The 16,016-nt window shown below is 46.3% G+C and overlaps 1 protein-coding gene across 2 annotated transcripts in view; it reads left to right on the top strand.

The window, feature by feature from the left end:
- The window catches only part of ajap1 (adherens junctions associated protein 1), a 269,987-nt gene that overhangs the window by 196,565 nt on the left and 57,406 nt on the right, over positions 1 to 16,016 (top strand). For both annotated transcript variants that reach the window (XM_080215182.1, XM_080215181.1), the window contains exon 4: positions 4,537 to 4,779. In XM_080215182.1, coding sequence (XP_080071308.1) covers positions 4,537 to 4,779 — 243 coding nt within the window. The remainder of the gene's footprint in view (positions 1 to 4,536; positions 4,780 to 16,016) is intronic.

Here is a 16,016-nt window from a genome sequence, read left to right on the forward strand (position 1 = left end):
AGATGATGGACAGGCTTTGGTCAGGAGGTGAGTTACGCCCCACAGGGTTCCTAGCCTTTGACCTGTTTATATGTGTTCATATAGCTGGTCCAGTTCAGTTCCTGGTCAATGGTAACCCCCAGGATCTTGTTACTGGGGGAATTGAACCTGGATCCCTGGCACTGTGAGGCAGCAGTGCTAAACACTGTGCCATCATGTCGCTGAATGTTAATTCTTTTTATTATTAGTTTATGGGGTGTGGGCTTCGCTACATGGACTGGTATTTGTTACCCATTCCCGAGGGCATTTCAGAGCCAACCACATTGATGTGGCTCTGGAATCACATATAAGTCCCAGTGACCCGAAGCTGGAATTGAACCCGGATCCCTGGCGCTGTGAGGCAGCAGTGCTAACCACTGTGCCACCTGAATGAACTCTCCTATCATGGCAAAGTGGGCATCCATGACTGCTGCTATGTACCTGTGTACAGCTGACTCTGAGATGCTGCAGAGGTCTATGGCAAAGCCCTGAAAAGACCCAATCTGCATAAAAGTTGAGGGTAGTGTTAACTTTAGCTGCCAATGGAAGGGCGTGGGCACTGACTGTTCAGGACACGGGGTCTGCTAGAAACGTGGCACATATTTCTCTTACCATATCCCGAGATATCCTGAGCTTTTGCCTACACTGCCTCCGATCCATGGCCAGGATGCTGAACCCATCCCGATGAGCCCTCATTTAGGGTGATAACTCATCCTTCTCCTTCTTGCTGGTCTGAATGTGAGGGTCTGCCACCTTATGCCCAGGCACCTTGAGTCAAGCCACAAACATTGCCACTGCCTTTTCCTTACATGTGTGAAGAGCCATTTCAGCAAAGGTTCCTCCTTCCTGACCTCCACACCCCTCACCCCAGTGAGACTGGCAGTCTGTAATGCTGCCTCTTGGACTGACAAATCAAGGAGCGGTGAGCAGGCGTCCACACTGGTGAGCCTTCGGCCTGTTACAGACCACCCCAGCCCCTCTTCCCTGAGGGGTCTCTTCCCTGAGGCAGGCACCAGCCTCTGTCTCAGAGGGAAGTTTAATTTTGTACTCACTGCTTCACACAGCTCAATAAAAAGCTTTGAATTCTTTACCCCTGCCCCTCAAAGTCTGTTCACGCCTCCAGCACCAAGTCATGTCACATGAACTCCAACTTCTGGAGTTTATTTATTAGTGTCACAAGTAGGCTTACATTAACACTGCAATGAAGTTACTGTGAAAATCCCCTAGCTGCCACACTTGGGCGCCTGTTTGGGTACACCGAGGGAGAATTTAGCATAGCCAATGCACCTAACTAGCATGTCTTTCGGACTGTGGCAGGAAACCAGAGCACCCGAAGGAAACCCATGCAGACACGGGGAGAATGTGTATTTGCCACATATACAATGACCCAAGCCAGGAATCGAACCCGGGTCCATGGTGCTATAAGGCAGCAGTGCTAACCACTGTGCCACCGTGCCGCCCTCTGGAGACAATGAAGGTGAAATTCTTGACATCCTATCCTTCTCTGCCTCTTTAAATGGCACAGCCGATTGGCACGATTGCAATTTCCCATCTGCCACGCAGCTGTCGATATCGGAAATGCTGTGAATGGGGTGGGAATCTGGGATCCGAGTTAACTCCTCCGCAGATCCCACCCGAGTCCAAGACATTCCAACAATTCAGGTCATGGACCTCATATTGGAACCGGATAGAGTTAAGAGATGGCATATGGTTTGCAGCAACTACTGAGGAGAGAGAGGTGAGATGGTGGAGAAGGGGTGTGGGAATGAAGGAGGGGTAATGTCTGTGATAGGGTAGGAGTGGTCAAAAGATTAAAAGAATGGTGGCGCAGAACAAAAAAAGTGGTAGTGGATTGCACAGTGGTTAGCCCTGCTGCCTCACAGCCAGCCAGGGACCCAGGTTCAATTCTGGCCTCGGGTCACTGTCTGTGTGGAACTTGCACATTCTCCCCAAGTCTGCACGGGTTTCCTCCAGTTTCCTCCCACAGCCCAAAGATGTGCAGGTTAGGTTGATTGGCCTTGCTAAATTTAGCGTCGGGGGACTGGGAGGGTAAATACATGGGGTGACAGGGATAGGGCCTGGGTAGGATTGTGGTTGGCGCAGGCTCGATGGGCTGAATGGCCTCCTTCTGCACTCTCAGGATTTTATGATTCTAAGGGAAGAATTGGTCTCGGGGATGGAGTAAGTGGGAATGATGGAATCATCAGCATCCAAAAAAAAACAAAATGAGGACAATTGGCTACTTTGGGAACATAAGAGGAATAGAGCAGGTTGTGGTTTAATGTTAAAAAGGTTTGGATTGGGGACACTGAATATTTCGACACAGATGGTAGAGGTAACTTGCAGGGAAAGCAATGAATATGTGGCCAACCCTCACTCGTTCCTACCTATCAGATTTTTCAGTCACGCGCTTTATACCTGAGGTGCCAATTTAAAAATAGAAACACGGTTAAAATAAGAATCTGCTCCTGTCAAATCTACAGGCGAGTGTCAAGTAGCTTTGACATACTTTCTCCCGATGTTTCTTTCAGGTAGAATTCATGCACGTTCTCCCCATTACTTGCTGTTTTTTTTTATTGCATTCCTCCTTCCACAGTCCTCAAATCAGATTTGTCTCTCGACGACAGTTCCAATCAAAGACACTCATTCCCGGGATGCGCTGTCCATCTCTCCATGAAAAATAAATCCACAATAAAGCTGGGACTCGCCAGAGTACCCAAGACGTGTGTAATTAAGTTTGGTCGGTAACAAGCTAGGGGAGGCTGCGGAGATTCAAGCTGGTCATGTTTAACGCAGCAGAGTGAGGATATCAATCATATGAAGGTTTCTAGTTCAGCGCCAAACACTCATGAGTGCTTCAGGGGAACACGGAAGCAGCAACATTAATGTATTGAGGTGGGAGGGTTGGGTGGCACGGTAGCACAGTGGTTAGCACTGCTACCTCACAGCCCCGGGGACCTGCCTTCGATTCCCAGCTTGGGTGACTGTCTGTGTGGAGTTTGCACATTCTCCCCGTGTCTACATGGGTTTCCTCCGGGTGCTCCGCTTTCCTCTCTCTCACTCCAAAGATGTGCGGGTTAGGTGGATTGGCCATGCTAAATTGCCCCTTAGTGTCCCGAAATGCATGGGTTAGGCTGGGTAAATATGTGGGGTTACAGGGATAGGGCCTAGGTGGGATTCTTGTCAGGCAGACTCGATGGGCTAAATGGCCTCCTTCTACACTGTAGGGATCCAAGTTAATTCAGTTAACTGAAGATGCGGGACTTTGACCAAATGCAGTTGAATCAGTAGGCACGTGACAGGGTGTGGATAGAGGTGAGAAGCTGCAGTGGAGTTTATTTGTCCCTTTTCCCATTCTGAACAAATCCTAGCAAGTCATGGTTACTTATTCGTAGCCTTTGTTTTTGATTTCTGTCTGTAGATTTTCCCATCAGGCTCAATTTTTCGAGTTGCCAAGCGTCCGGGCCTCCTTGGCTTTCCCCCCCCCCAGACCACTTCCAAAAATGTATTACACACACACACACACACACACTTAAATACAGACATGGCACGCTGTCAGATTCCAGCTAGTTTAGTCTGGAATAAAACATTGTCCTGTCCTGTTATTGTCTTTAGTACTTCCGTATTGTGACATGATGGAGTTATAAACAGTTGTTGTAGTGTTTTCAATGTCATTAGAAAGTTCCTGCGTAACTTACCTTTACAGCACGGTGCAGATGTGATGGGCCAAATTCTGCGATCTTACAATCGTCCTTAACCTGAGGCCTAGTCCTACCTCCTGCCTAATGGCCAAAAATGTCACCTCGCTCACACTTGTCTCTTCCTGTCATAATCTGGCAATGCTCACCCTGAAGTGGAGGGGAAAACCCCCTCCACTCCCCCAGGAGAAGAAGCCCAACTTTGCTTCAACTTTCCTCACTTTTCAACTTTGGAATTGAGTTAGGGGTTTTTAGGAATTAGTGAATTAACTTCTGTCACACTGCTGCAAACCAAGCAGGAGAACGATCGTAGGGACCTTAAACCAAAAATAAACAACGCTTTTGTTCACTCGTTATAAAGCATGGGGGTGGGAGAAGTTAGCGAATGGTGAAGAATTGTCCGATAGAGTACCGATTTTGATTGGTATAAGATGGTAGTGCACTATAAAAATGGAAATATTGGGTAACTGATGGTGGGAATGTCGGTATAGGCGGGGCTGATGGAGGCAAGAAATTATGGAAAAGCTCCAGGAAAGGTGTCCAACCAGAGTTGGAATATCATCTTGGTTGCTTCCTTCTGCGTCCTGCTCAGAGTAACAAGCCCCTTCTGTGACTGAGTGACCAGAACTGCCTGATTGAGACTTGCACCTTGAAAAAAGTTAAACCAAACAAACAGATCAACCTTTATTTATTTTTTTTCTTTTAGATGTATTTTGCCTTCCTTTCTGCTATAGCTTATTTGGAACTGGAGAAGCTTTGTGTGTGCGTTTTCAAGCTGGGCGCTGCGGAGATGAACAGACCTGTTTGTTTTTTTTTTCAGCTGTGCGGAAAATGGGAACGGACACCGAAACAGTCACCAACGGAAGATTAACCAGCAGGAAGAGAGTTGCCAAAATCTGACCGATTTTACTGCCGCACGGGTACCGAGCAACCTGGACATATTCACGGCGTACAACGAGACTCTCCAGTGCTCCCATGAGTGCGTCCGCGCGTCAATGCCAGTCTATGCTGACCAGGGCCTGCACCAGACCACCGTCTATAAAACCGCGTTCAACGGAAACCGGTAAGGCCGTCATGTTAAAGTAGAACACAAAATGTACGGGCGCCGTTGGCACAAACCTCTCAGCTCGGGGAAGGGACAGTTAGCGGTTGAGTTGGTTCAGGTGGCATGGCTCCAGGATATCAGGGGGGGGTTGGGACCGAATTAGCCTCGACTGGTTTCACCTTTTTCACTGGGCATGCCAAGCTATCAGAGATCCACCCCGTGCTGTCCCTCCCCACCAGAAACAGGTGTTAAAACAACACCCGGAATTTTGCCGCCCTGCTCGCCACGGGAATCGGAGCGGGCGAGGGGCAGCCAACGGAAAGGTTGACCTCGGGCGGGATTTCACAGTTCCGGGATGAGCGAGGCCGGAAAATCCCACCCAACAGGTTTGAGCAAAGACGCTCACCAGCTGAATACTATGTTAAGAGCAAAAGTATCGGCAACACCCTTTTCCCAGTGTAATCCGATTTTAATGTCTGTCTCTGTGTGACCCCACCCTTCAGGGTGGAAGTTCGTGGGTTGGAGGGTTGTTGAGCAGAGTGGGTGCAGGGTTGGTGATGGAGGGGGAGGGTAGCATCTCTTGTTAAGGGGGGTGGGGTTGATTTTCCTTATGGAGTTCAGTGTGTCCCATGCCCCATTTGCTTACCCCCATCTCCCCTCATCTTTCCTGCCCCATAGCGCTTGTGGGGGGTACTGATTGAGAAGAAGCAGGCCATCTTTAAAGGGAGAAGAACACCGGCCCATACAATGACTTATTTTGTGGCAAAAATCGGGCCTTGGACAGCAGTCCATTTGGCGATGCCCGTCGAAGTAAGAAGATGAGGATTTAAAGGGCCCTCACAGTTGTTAGAAATCAGTCCAAGCTTCATGGCCACCATCAGTGGACAGAGGTCACGACCCATCCTTTGGGAAACGCCGATCTTCACAGTGGTGGGGATGCAACATTCCAAAATTATTGACAAGTAGGCGCTGTTAATAGTTTGGTAAGGCAGCAATACAGCACAAAGAATAACCAAAATAATCAGTAGCAGGAAAGGATAGCTTTAGAAGGAGTTTCCTTGTGCATGAGGCAAATTTGCTACCAAGAAATAGTCAAATCCAATGATATCCATTTGAAATTGGTCTGACTCTCAATGCTTGGTACATAGTTCTACTTCTGAAGTAGTGTGTTTTCCAGGGAGCTGCAGTGTAGCCAGCTTCCTTTCAAATTACAGGCTGGCACATTAGGGTTAACATTGCTGCCTCACAGCACCAGAGACTCCAGTTTGGTTCCCAGCCTTGGGTCACTGCCTGTGTGGAGTCTGCATGTTCTCCCTGTGTCGGTGTGGGTTTCCTCTGGGTGCTCTGGTTTCCTCCCACAATCCAAAAGTCATGCTGATTAGGTGCATTGGCCTTGCTATTTTCTCCCTCAGTGTACCCAGAAAGGTGCCAGAGTGTAGCGAGCAGGGGAAGGTAGATGAGGGCAGTGCAGCTGATGTTGTCTACATGGACTTTAGCAAGGACTCTGACAAGGTACCGCATGGTAGGTTGTTGCATAAGGTTAAACCTGATGGGATCCAGGGTGAGGTAGCCAATTGGATACAAAATTGGCTTGATGACAGAAGCCAGTGGGTGGTTGTAGAGGTTTTTGTTTCCAAAGTGGAGGCCTGTGACCAGTGGTGTGCCTCAGGGATCAGTTGTGGCTCCACTGTTACTTGTTTGTATTAATGATTTGGATGAGAATTCAGTAGGTATGGTTAGTATATATACAGATGTCACTAAGATTGGTGGTATAGTGGACAGTGAAGAAAGTTATCTCCAATTACAATGGGATCTTGATCAATTGGGTCAGTGGGCTGACAAATGGAGTTTAATTTAGACACATGTGAGGTGATGTATTTTGGTCAATCGAACCAGAGCAGGACTTACTCAGTTAATGGTAGGGTGTTGGGGAGAGTTACAGAATAAAGAGGTCTAGGGATACATGTTTATTGCTCCTTGAAAGTGGAGTCACAGGTGGGACAAGCTTGGTTTCAATGGTCAGGACATTGAATAAAGAAGTTGGAACATCTTGTTGAAGTTGTACAAGACGTTGGTAAGGCTACGGTGGAATATTGTGTACAGTTCTATTCACCCTATTATAGAAAGGATATTATTAAACTAGAAAGAGTGCAGAAAAGATTTACTAGGATGCTACTGGGACTTGATGATTTGAGTTATAAGGAGAGGCTGGATAGACTGGGACATTTTTCTCTGGAGCGTAGGAGGCTTAGGGATGGTCTTATAGAAGTCCATAAAATAATGAGGGGCATAGATGAGATAGAAGTCAACATCTTTTCTCAATGATAGAGAGTCTAAAATAGAGGGCATAGGTTTAAGGTGGGAAGGAAGAGATACAAAAGAGTCCAGAGGAACAATTTTTTCACACAAAACGTGGTGAGTGTCTGGAACAAAGTAGAGGCGGGAATAATTTTGTTTTTTAAAAAGGATTTGGTCAGTTACATGGATAAGATGGGTATGGAGGGATATGGGCCAAATGCGGGCAATTGGGACTAGCTTAGTGTGAAAAGGGCGGCATGGACAAGTTGAGCCGAAGGGCCTGTTTCCATGATGTAAACCTCTATGACTTGATGCCACTGGAACAATGCAGGGACATCCTGTCACATGTGGCTGCGGGAGCTGACTATACAGCCTCTGTCCCCTATTTTCAGTGTAATTGGAGCTATTTGCTCAGTTAACCAACTCGCCCTCTTCTGTTGTGTCATGAAGTATGCAGCTACCCTTCACACTTTGTTGAGGCATCAAGCCCACTCCATAATTCTGGAAGGTAGGTTCCTAACAGTGTCCCATTTCCTTTCCCTATCGACTTTTCCTGCTTCTATTTTTTCCCTCTTCCATCTTTTCCTCCCCCCGCCCCCCACCCCCACCTCACTTGCACTCCCTGAAGGCATTGACTTCTTTGTTGGGGTACAGTCATTTTTTTAACCACCTGATAACCTCCCCCAGGGGTCTGTAATTCCTGTGTTACTCCTGGCAGGGCATGTAGACAGACTAGTTGAGGGTGTTATGGATGGATAATTATATTGAATTGGAAACACAGAACTGATCCATTTGCCCAACAGGTCTACAAAATGGTCTATATCCTCCATCAGAATCCCCTCCCTTCTTAGTTCTCTGTCATTATATTCTTCTATTACTTTGCCCTCATTGTGCTGTTTTGGATTCCACTGGAACCCCTTTATTACTGAATTGTTACGGTGCAGAAGGAGACCATTTGGCCCATCATGTCTGCACCCGCTCTCCAAACATGTATCACGGCTTGGTGCTGTGTCCTTGCCTTTTCCCCCTGTTCACATAATCATCTAATGCCCTCTCGAAAGCCTCGATTAAACCTGCCTCCACCACACTTCCAGGCAGTGCATTCCAGACCCCAACCACTCGCTGTGTGAAAATGTTATTTTCTTACATCACATTTTCTTCTTTTGCCAATCTCTTTAAATCTGTGCCCTCTTATTCTTGATCCTCTACAAGCTTTAACAGTTTCTCTCTATCTGGTCTGCCCAGCCCCCTCATGATTTTGAAAGCCCCTCCCCCACCTGAGCTTCTCCTTAGTTACTTATTGAACTTATTAGCCACTATTAATGACCCCTCGTTTTGTTTTCTCCAAGAAATTGAAAGGCCTCTACATCTATTGTAAAGGATCCCTTCATAATTCTGAAGTCCTGATCAGAAGAAGAAAACTCGACTGATTCCCCTCTTCTTTATCTGGTACCGATGTAGCACTCCTCCCTGGCTGAGTCTGCGCTACTAATTTCTCCAGTTTCAACGGCCAAACTATTGATTTGCTTAACTTACCTGAGCTGTTAGGCAAGGACCAGGTTCTTTGTTGTAAGAGTTAGATTTTAACCAGTCCTCGGGAGGGAGGCTGAGAGGTTGGGGATGGCCCATTATCATGGTGAGGGAATATGTGGCATGCAGTGCTCATCACAGTGCCATCGTCAATGCCATTTTACCCCTACCAGGGCAGGTACAGGAGATGCCTCCTGCCCAGAGGATTATTGAGCTAATTAAGTGGCCAGTTAAGAACCTACATTCATCACCCACTGGTGTTTTACCAGTGCCTGGGGAGGGGTAGAGGCCATCACAATGTTACCTAATGGTCAAAAGCAATGCAGCATACTAACCGTCATTGTCTGGAGTTAGTTCAGAATGTTGTAACTTTGGGTGGCCCTTCCCACCGTTTCCCACCAAAGTAAATACCCCTCTGAACAACTCGCTGCAGTTTCCAGCTGCAGCCCCTTTGTCATGTTGGAAGGAATAAACAAACTGAGTCTTTTGAGACCATATCAAATTTCAACAAGTTCAACAGAGAGCAGAACTCGGAGCTGTAATTCTAGCTTGCTTCTGAGCTACTCTGCTCCTCAAAGGTTCTTACACCTTCTTATACCTGTTTTATACATTACAAAGTATTACATTTATATTAGGTCATCATATGGTTACTTTGAATTTGTTGTACATCAGTTTTAATCACTTTATGCAGATCCATTGTCCTGTGTGCTTTAACTTTAATCATTTTCTGGACATATCCTGTCTACCTGTTTACAGTATCAAAACATTATGTTTGTCAAGCCGATTTTGATGGCATGTTATTTGTCCTCCACCTCCCTGATATTTGATTAGTTTCTAGAGGCACAATGGCTCCTCCAGACATTATGGAGTCTGGTTAAGCGGTATTGATTCTCTCGCTGCTGCAGTAGCCTTGGAAAGATCTCACTTGGGGTGCAACAGTGTTAGTGCTGTCTGAGGTGTGGTAATTTATCATGCCTGCCCACAGTGAGTGTGGATACTGCAGTCAGGCTGTTTGTTTAACTCTTCCCATTCATTCCTCTGTTGCTGCAGCCCACACTCCCTGGATTTGCCCTACTACAGCCGGGAGAGCGCCGGAAACTTCTGGCCTGTTTTTTTAAAAAATAGCGGGGTTATTACTTTTAATTTGCCCCCATTTTCCTATTAACTGAATGATAGCTGCCAATATTGGGTTTATCCATTGCACTTAACTAACAGCATGGACAGGACAAGCAAAGTGCTCATTGCTGCCATATAGAGACAACAGGCTTGGATACACAAGTACACAGGCATTATAGCCAGACATAGTTCCAAATGTTTAAGGAGATGAATGGATCTTGCAAGGCTCCCCAGGAGTTGTGGAGCATCGCTGAATGCTTGCACAAGTGAGAGGTAAGATAATTCCTATTTAATCTTATGTAATGAAGTTATGTGCCAGGAATGTAGCCTTGGAAAGTTTACCCTTCCATATCAATCCCCTGTTAGTCTGGTGAATTTATGTGGACTAATGTGCGACAAATCATAGACTTGTACAGTATCTTGAATTGGTTTTAAGCTCAATGTTAACACTGACGCCTGTGAGTGGCATGGTGGCACAGCGGTTAGCACTGCTGCCTCACAGTGCCAGGGACCCGGGTTCAATTCCCTGCTTGGGTTACTGTCTGTGTGGAGTTTGCACATTATCCCCTTATCTGTGTGGGTTTCTTCTGGGTGCTCTGGTTTCCTCCCACAGTCTGAAAGATGTGCTGGTTAGGTGCATTGGTCGTGCTAAATTCTCCTGAACAGGTACTGGAGTGTGGCGACAAGGGGATTTTTCACAGTAACTTCATTGAAGTGTTAATGTAGGCCAACTTGTGACACTAATAAGTAAACTTAAACTTAGGAAAGAACAATTGTAAGCGTTTGTGGGATGGTGAAACATTTCAATCATACTTTATTCTCTATAATTTGGAAAATAACGTATCTAAATTTTGTGAATGTACCTCAGATTGTGGAACAATGACTAGCATTTGGTCAAGGCAAGTTAACCGCATAGATCAGGAATCGTTGGTGATGAAGTCATTGGCACAATGACCTCAATAAATATCTCCTGCAGTTACTCATAGAGAAGTTCGATAATCAATACTGGATTATTTTCGCTTTTACTTATTCAAACCTGTTAATATCCAACTCAAATCAAATACCACTCCTTGCAATTACAGTTCCCTATTGGCTTTATTGTGATGTTCAATAAGAAAGTGCTGTACAGTTGCAAGCTTCATTCTTAGAGCTGTGGTTGGGATTCTATCTTTGGATTCTGTATCCCTGGGCTAGGAAGGGGAAAATGATCAGCTCGCCATCTGCCAGCCTTGGTCTTATCTGGCAAATCCTTCCAGAACGTTCATGGTTAGCAAAGACAGACAGGATAGTGTCTTCTGCACTCTCAGCAGCAGCTATGGGATCCTCTTCACAGCTCATGCTCATGTTATAGGGCTGCTATCTGTGGCACAGTGGTTAGCACTGCTGCCTCGGCGCCAGGGACGTGGGTTCAATTCCCAGCTTGGTCTGTGTGGAGTCTGCACATTCTCCCCATGTCTGCGTTGGTTTCCTCCACGTGCTCCGGTTTCCTCTTGTATTCCAAAGATATGCGGGTTAAGTGGATTGACTATGTTAAATTGCCCCTTAGTGTCAGGGGGACTAGTTAGGATAAATGCATGGGATTGTGGGGATAGGAACTGGGTGGGATTGTGGTCGGTGTTGACTTGATGGGCTGAATGGCCTCCTTCTGCACTGTAGGGATTCTATGACTCTATCTCCCTTTGGGACTCTATCCTGACTAGAGTTAGCATTTCAAGAAAAGGAGAGGAGCATTTTTCGTTTCCCAAGAGTATACTTCATTCATAAATCTGTGAGAACATTACAAATGTTCCAAAATGACCATCGCTCAAAAAACAATAATATTCAGGCTCTTTACATACATCAAGTAACACTCTGAGATGCTTCAGTACAGCATCAGAAACATTTCAGATATTTTACAATGGTCTTACAAGTTAATTTTAAAGATTGTCTACATGGAAAAGGTTACACTCTGAGATGCTTCAATACAGCTGAGAGATATGTCATATTTGGTGAGTCAGTTGGCCTGAGGGGGTTCTGCTCCTCTCCATTTACTGTGAGGTAAAAGGTCTCAGACAGCGACCTACCCTCATTGTTGATCTGCGGCAGCGACCTACCCCAAGTGCGTCCCTCAACATGTATTCCTGGCTAAATTGCAACACTCAGTCAGGGACAACTCCTAGTGCTGGAAAACCAACAAGATTCAGGAAAGAAAACAATCGGAGGAAGCTGGGAACTTTATCACCTGCAGAAATCAGAGTTGGCCAAGGTGAGTTGCTGGATCATCTATGGCAACCTTCCTTTTTGCAACACCAGCTACAACCCCTTTATTTCCGCTACACTTCATTTTTCTTTCTTCCATAGTTATTATCAATTTTGGCTGCTTTCTTAGACTGACGTAAAACAATAGAAGCAGACCAGGGTCACACAATTAATTGAAAACTTCTCGCTGTATACTAATACATGTGACAATAATAAATCAAATCAAAGTCTTTTGCATGATTGCTAAGTTATGCACAGGCTGAGACCAAATTAAGCGAATGAGAAAGGATGTATGTTCCATTCTGCAATGCTATCGCACAGAATCTTGGCATGGAATGATACGGTACATGACATTGCACAAACCTTTCCCACCTTTGCAGTCAGCAATCAAGAATCCTTCATTCGTTTGGTTAAGCGTGCTTTTTCATTCAATATGCTGACGCAGGTTTTCCTGAAACTGTAATGCATGAAGTGCACGTTGTGCCCTAGGTCCGTTCTGCCGTTAATCAAAGATTGTTCATCTGTTTCCTCAAGTTGTTTATTTCTCGCTTGAAGCTCACAAGCGAGAAATATGAGCACCAATATAATTGAGACAATATGTGTCCTTTGCAGGGAAGGAGACGCAATTAATCTATGGAGGGAGATGCAGAACTAACGGTTAGAACCATACAATGCAGAAGGAGGCCATTCGGCCCATTGTGTCTGCAATGGTTCTCCGAAGAGTATCGTATCCAGGCTCATCTCCCTACCCTATCCCTGTCACCCTGCACACTTACCATGGCTAATCCGCTTTACATGCACATCTTTGGAAATTAAGGTCCAGATTTTCCACCTGCTTCATCCCAAAACTAAGGTCAACCGACCTCTCCTTGTTCCTCCCCTCGCCTCCTCTGATTTGCGTGACAGGAGGAATGGAAAAATTCACCCTGAAGGGGCAAATTAGTATGGTCAGTCCACCCAACCTGCACATCTTTGGACACTAAGGGACAATTTAACATGGCCAGTCCAACTAATTTGCACATCTTTGGACACTAAGAGGCAATTTAGATTGACCAACCTACCCAAGCTACACATCTTTGGACACTAAGGGGCAATTTAGCATGGCCAGTCCAGTTAACCTGCACATCTTTGGAGTGTGGGAGGAAATCAGAGCACCCGGAGGAAACCCACGCAGACATGGGGAGAACGTGCAAACTCCACACTGACAGTCACCCGAGACTGGAATCAAACCTGGGTCCCTGTAGCTGTGAGGCATCAGAGCTAATCACTGTGTTGTGAGAATCTTCTCATGTTTTTGGCTAAATGTCACCCGGATGTAAAAAGTGGAGTGCAGCCTGCTGCTTGGATTGCTGGCTTTCCTCGCTGTATTTTAAAACACTTATGGACAAAATAAGGAGAAGGGTTCCATTTTTTAATCTTCAATCTCGGAACAATAAGTAAATGTGAGAGGAGACAGGAACGCCCCCCTGCCCACACACACACACACACCCACCCACCACACCCTCCATGGAATACCCCCTCCCTCCCTACAGCACAGAACCAATTTCTTCCATTCCCCCCCATCCGCCAAGGACACAGACCATTGCCCCCTCAGCACCTACAGACGTGGAACCCACAACATTTTGCCAACAGTCCGCCATCCCTCCCCCCTCCCTCCTGGGGGAGGGGCATTACTCAACTGTGCCCACGATGAGTTCTGACCGCCGGTTCCCAATGTTTAAAAATCTGGTGTAAGCCACGCAAACATGACGTCATGCTGCCTGAGGGTGGGGACTTTTCTATGTGGGGGTGCATGTTACAGCGGGGAGGCCCGCTGGTTATCTTACGATGTATTATAATGGGGTTCTTGTCATTGTATGATGGGAACCCCGTTATATCATTGACAGGTGGGGGGAAGGGGTGGTGGTTGGTGTGGTTGGCAGGACAATCGAGTGGAGAAATCCCACCGGAATAAAAGGCATTTTGGATCTTCCACTTGATTCTTCACCCACTCAGCCATTCCCACTCCATCAGAAATGGGAGAGGAAGTTTCCCACCCACCCACTCAGAGTTTTGAATCCAGATGGGATCGTTGTCAGTGCAGGGTCAATGGGCCGAATGGCCTCCTTGTGCACTGTAAAAACTCTATGATTCATCAGGGTTGAAGATGGCAGTGTTGGGTGGCAGGGTCCATGGGCATCAGAGTCAGCCCATGAGGACAGTGCTGGGGGGTTCTGTGTCCGTGGGGTGGGGGAGGGGAAGGTGGGGTCCATGACAGCTTACAATAGTCTGACGCCTTTGCTAAAATTGCAAAAAGAAAGCATTTCTCATTCATTTCCCTGCCAACATCACCATACAAAACTTCCAAGCTTGGATATCTTTGGTGATGAATTCAGCGACCCCACGGATGTGTTGGTACAAAGTGCCCATTTTAACTTCTGCAGGAATGCATCCTTGAGGTTTTTTTTAATGTTTTTAATATCGCCACAAGAGGACACAGGTTTAGGGTGCTGGGGAGTGGGTACAGAGGAGATGTCAGGGGTACGTCTTTCACTCAGAGGGTGGTGAGTGAGTGGAATCGGCTGCCAGCGATGGTGGTGGAGGCAGATTTGATAGAGTCTTTTAAGAAACTTTTGGATAAGTACATGGGACTTAGTAAGATAGAGGGCCATAGGTAAGCCTAGTAGGTAGGGACATGTCCGACGCAACTTGTGGGCCAAAGGGCCGGTTTGTGCTTTAGTTTTTCTATGTTCTATGTTTTAGTTCCAGACTTCTGCTATTGAGATTTAATAACTTGCAGCCCTTCTGAGCAGTGGATGCTTCTTTCTACATGGCATTGCCCAGTGACAATATAACCTATTCGATAAAAGTGGCAGCAAATCAATAGTGTTACATTTGTTAAAGAGATAAATGGACAGAATGCTGGAATGTGGAGGTGCAAACCTTATTGTTTTGCACAGTTGACTAATTGACAATTACTTAACCTACTGACCACTGGCGAGAATGTTAATTAACAAATGCAATATTGCAAAATGTGGCTGTGCCTTGGAGATGAGCCGACAGTTACTTTTTACTTTGGGCTGCCGTGGTTAATGCGAATGCTTTAAATAATCATGCGGAGGTTTTTATTTTTCTAATTTAGCGCCGTGGAAAGGGGAAGATTTCATATTTTGCGGCATCATAACCTTGTTTAAAAAGAACCCTTTGTGTATCAGAGAGCTTAGAACAAACCTTTCCCGTGATTTTTAGCTTAACATGAATGCTCTTAAGAGAGAAACACCACTTTTTTGTTTGCCACCTCGGGTGGATGTGAGAGATTGCATGGCGGTGTGCCCAGGAAGAGCAGGGTAGTTATCCTCAGAGTCCTGACCTGCCTTAGTCCATCGTTCAACATCATAAAAAAACCTTGGCAGGAATTTTCAGGCCCTTCCTGCCGGTGAGGGTTGCAACAGGAAACCCTGTTGATAACGGTGGGATTGTAAGGTCCTGCAGCTGGCCAATAGCGGGCAGCCTCCACACCTGCGAAGCATGGTGGGAGCGGAGACTCCCGCCCATTATCCAGCCATTGGAGGATTGGTGTTTGTGGAATCTTGCTGTGTGCAATTTGGCTGCAGCATTTCCTACGCTACAACAGCGTCTACACTTCAAAAGAATCTATAGGTAAGAAAGCCCACCAATGCCTCTACTTTTTCAGGCGCTAAGGAAATTCAGCTACGACTGTCACCAACTTTTACGGATGCACCATAGAAAGCATTCTTTCTGGTTGTATCACAGCTTGGTATGGGCTCCTGCTCTGACCAAGGCTGTAAGAAACTACCAAGGGTCATGAACATAGCCCAGTCCATTATGCAAACCTGCCTCCCATCCATTGACTCCATCTACACTTCCTGCTGCCTTAGGAAAGCAGCCAGCACACTCAAGGACTCCACACACCCTGGCCATACTCTCTTCCATTTTCCTCCATTGGGAGAAAGATACAAAAGTCTGAGGTTACACACCAACCGACTCAAGAACAGATTCTTCCCTGCTGCCATCAGACTTTTAAGAACATGAGAAATAGAAGCAGGAGTAGGCCATCTAGCCCTTCGAGCCTG

Source organism: Carcharhinus amblyrhynchos, chromosome 30 (genome assembly GCF_965287045.1).
Source record: "Carcharhinus amblyrhynchos chromosome 30, sCarAmb.v2.hapA, whole genome shotgun sequence".
In the NCBI taxonomy this organism is placed as follows: domain Eukaryota; kingdom Metazoa; phylum Chordata; class Chondrichthyes; order Carcharhiniformes; family Carcharhinidae; genus Carcharhinus; species Carcharhinus amblyrhynchos.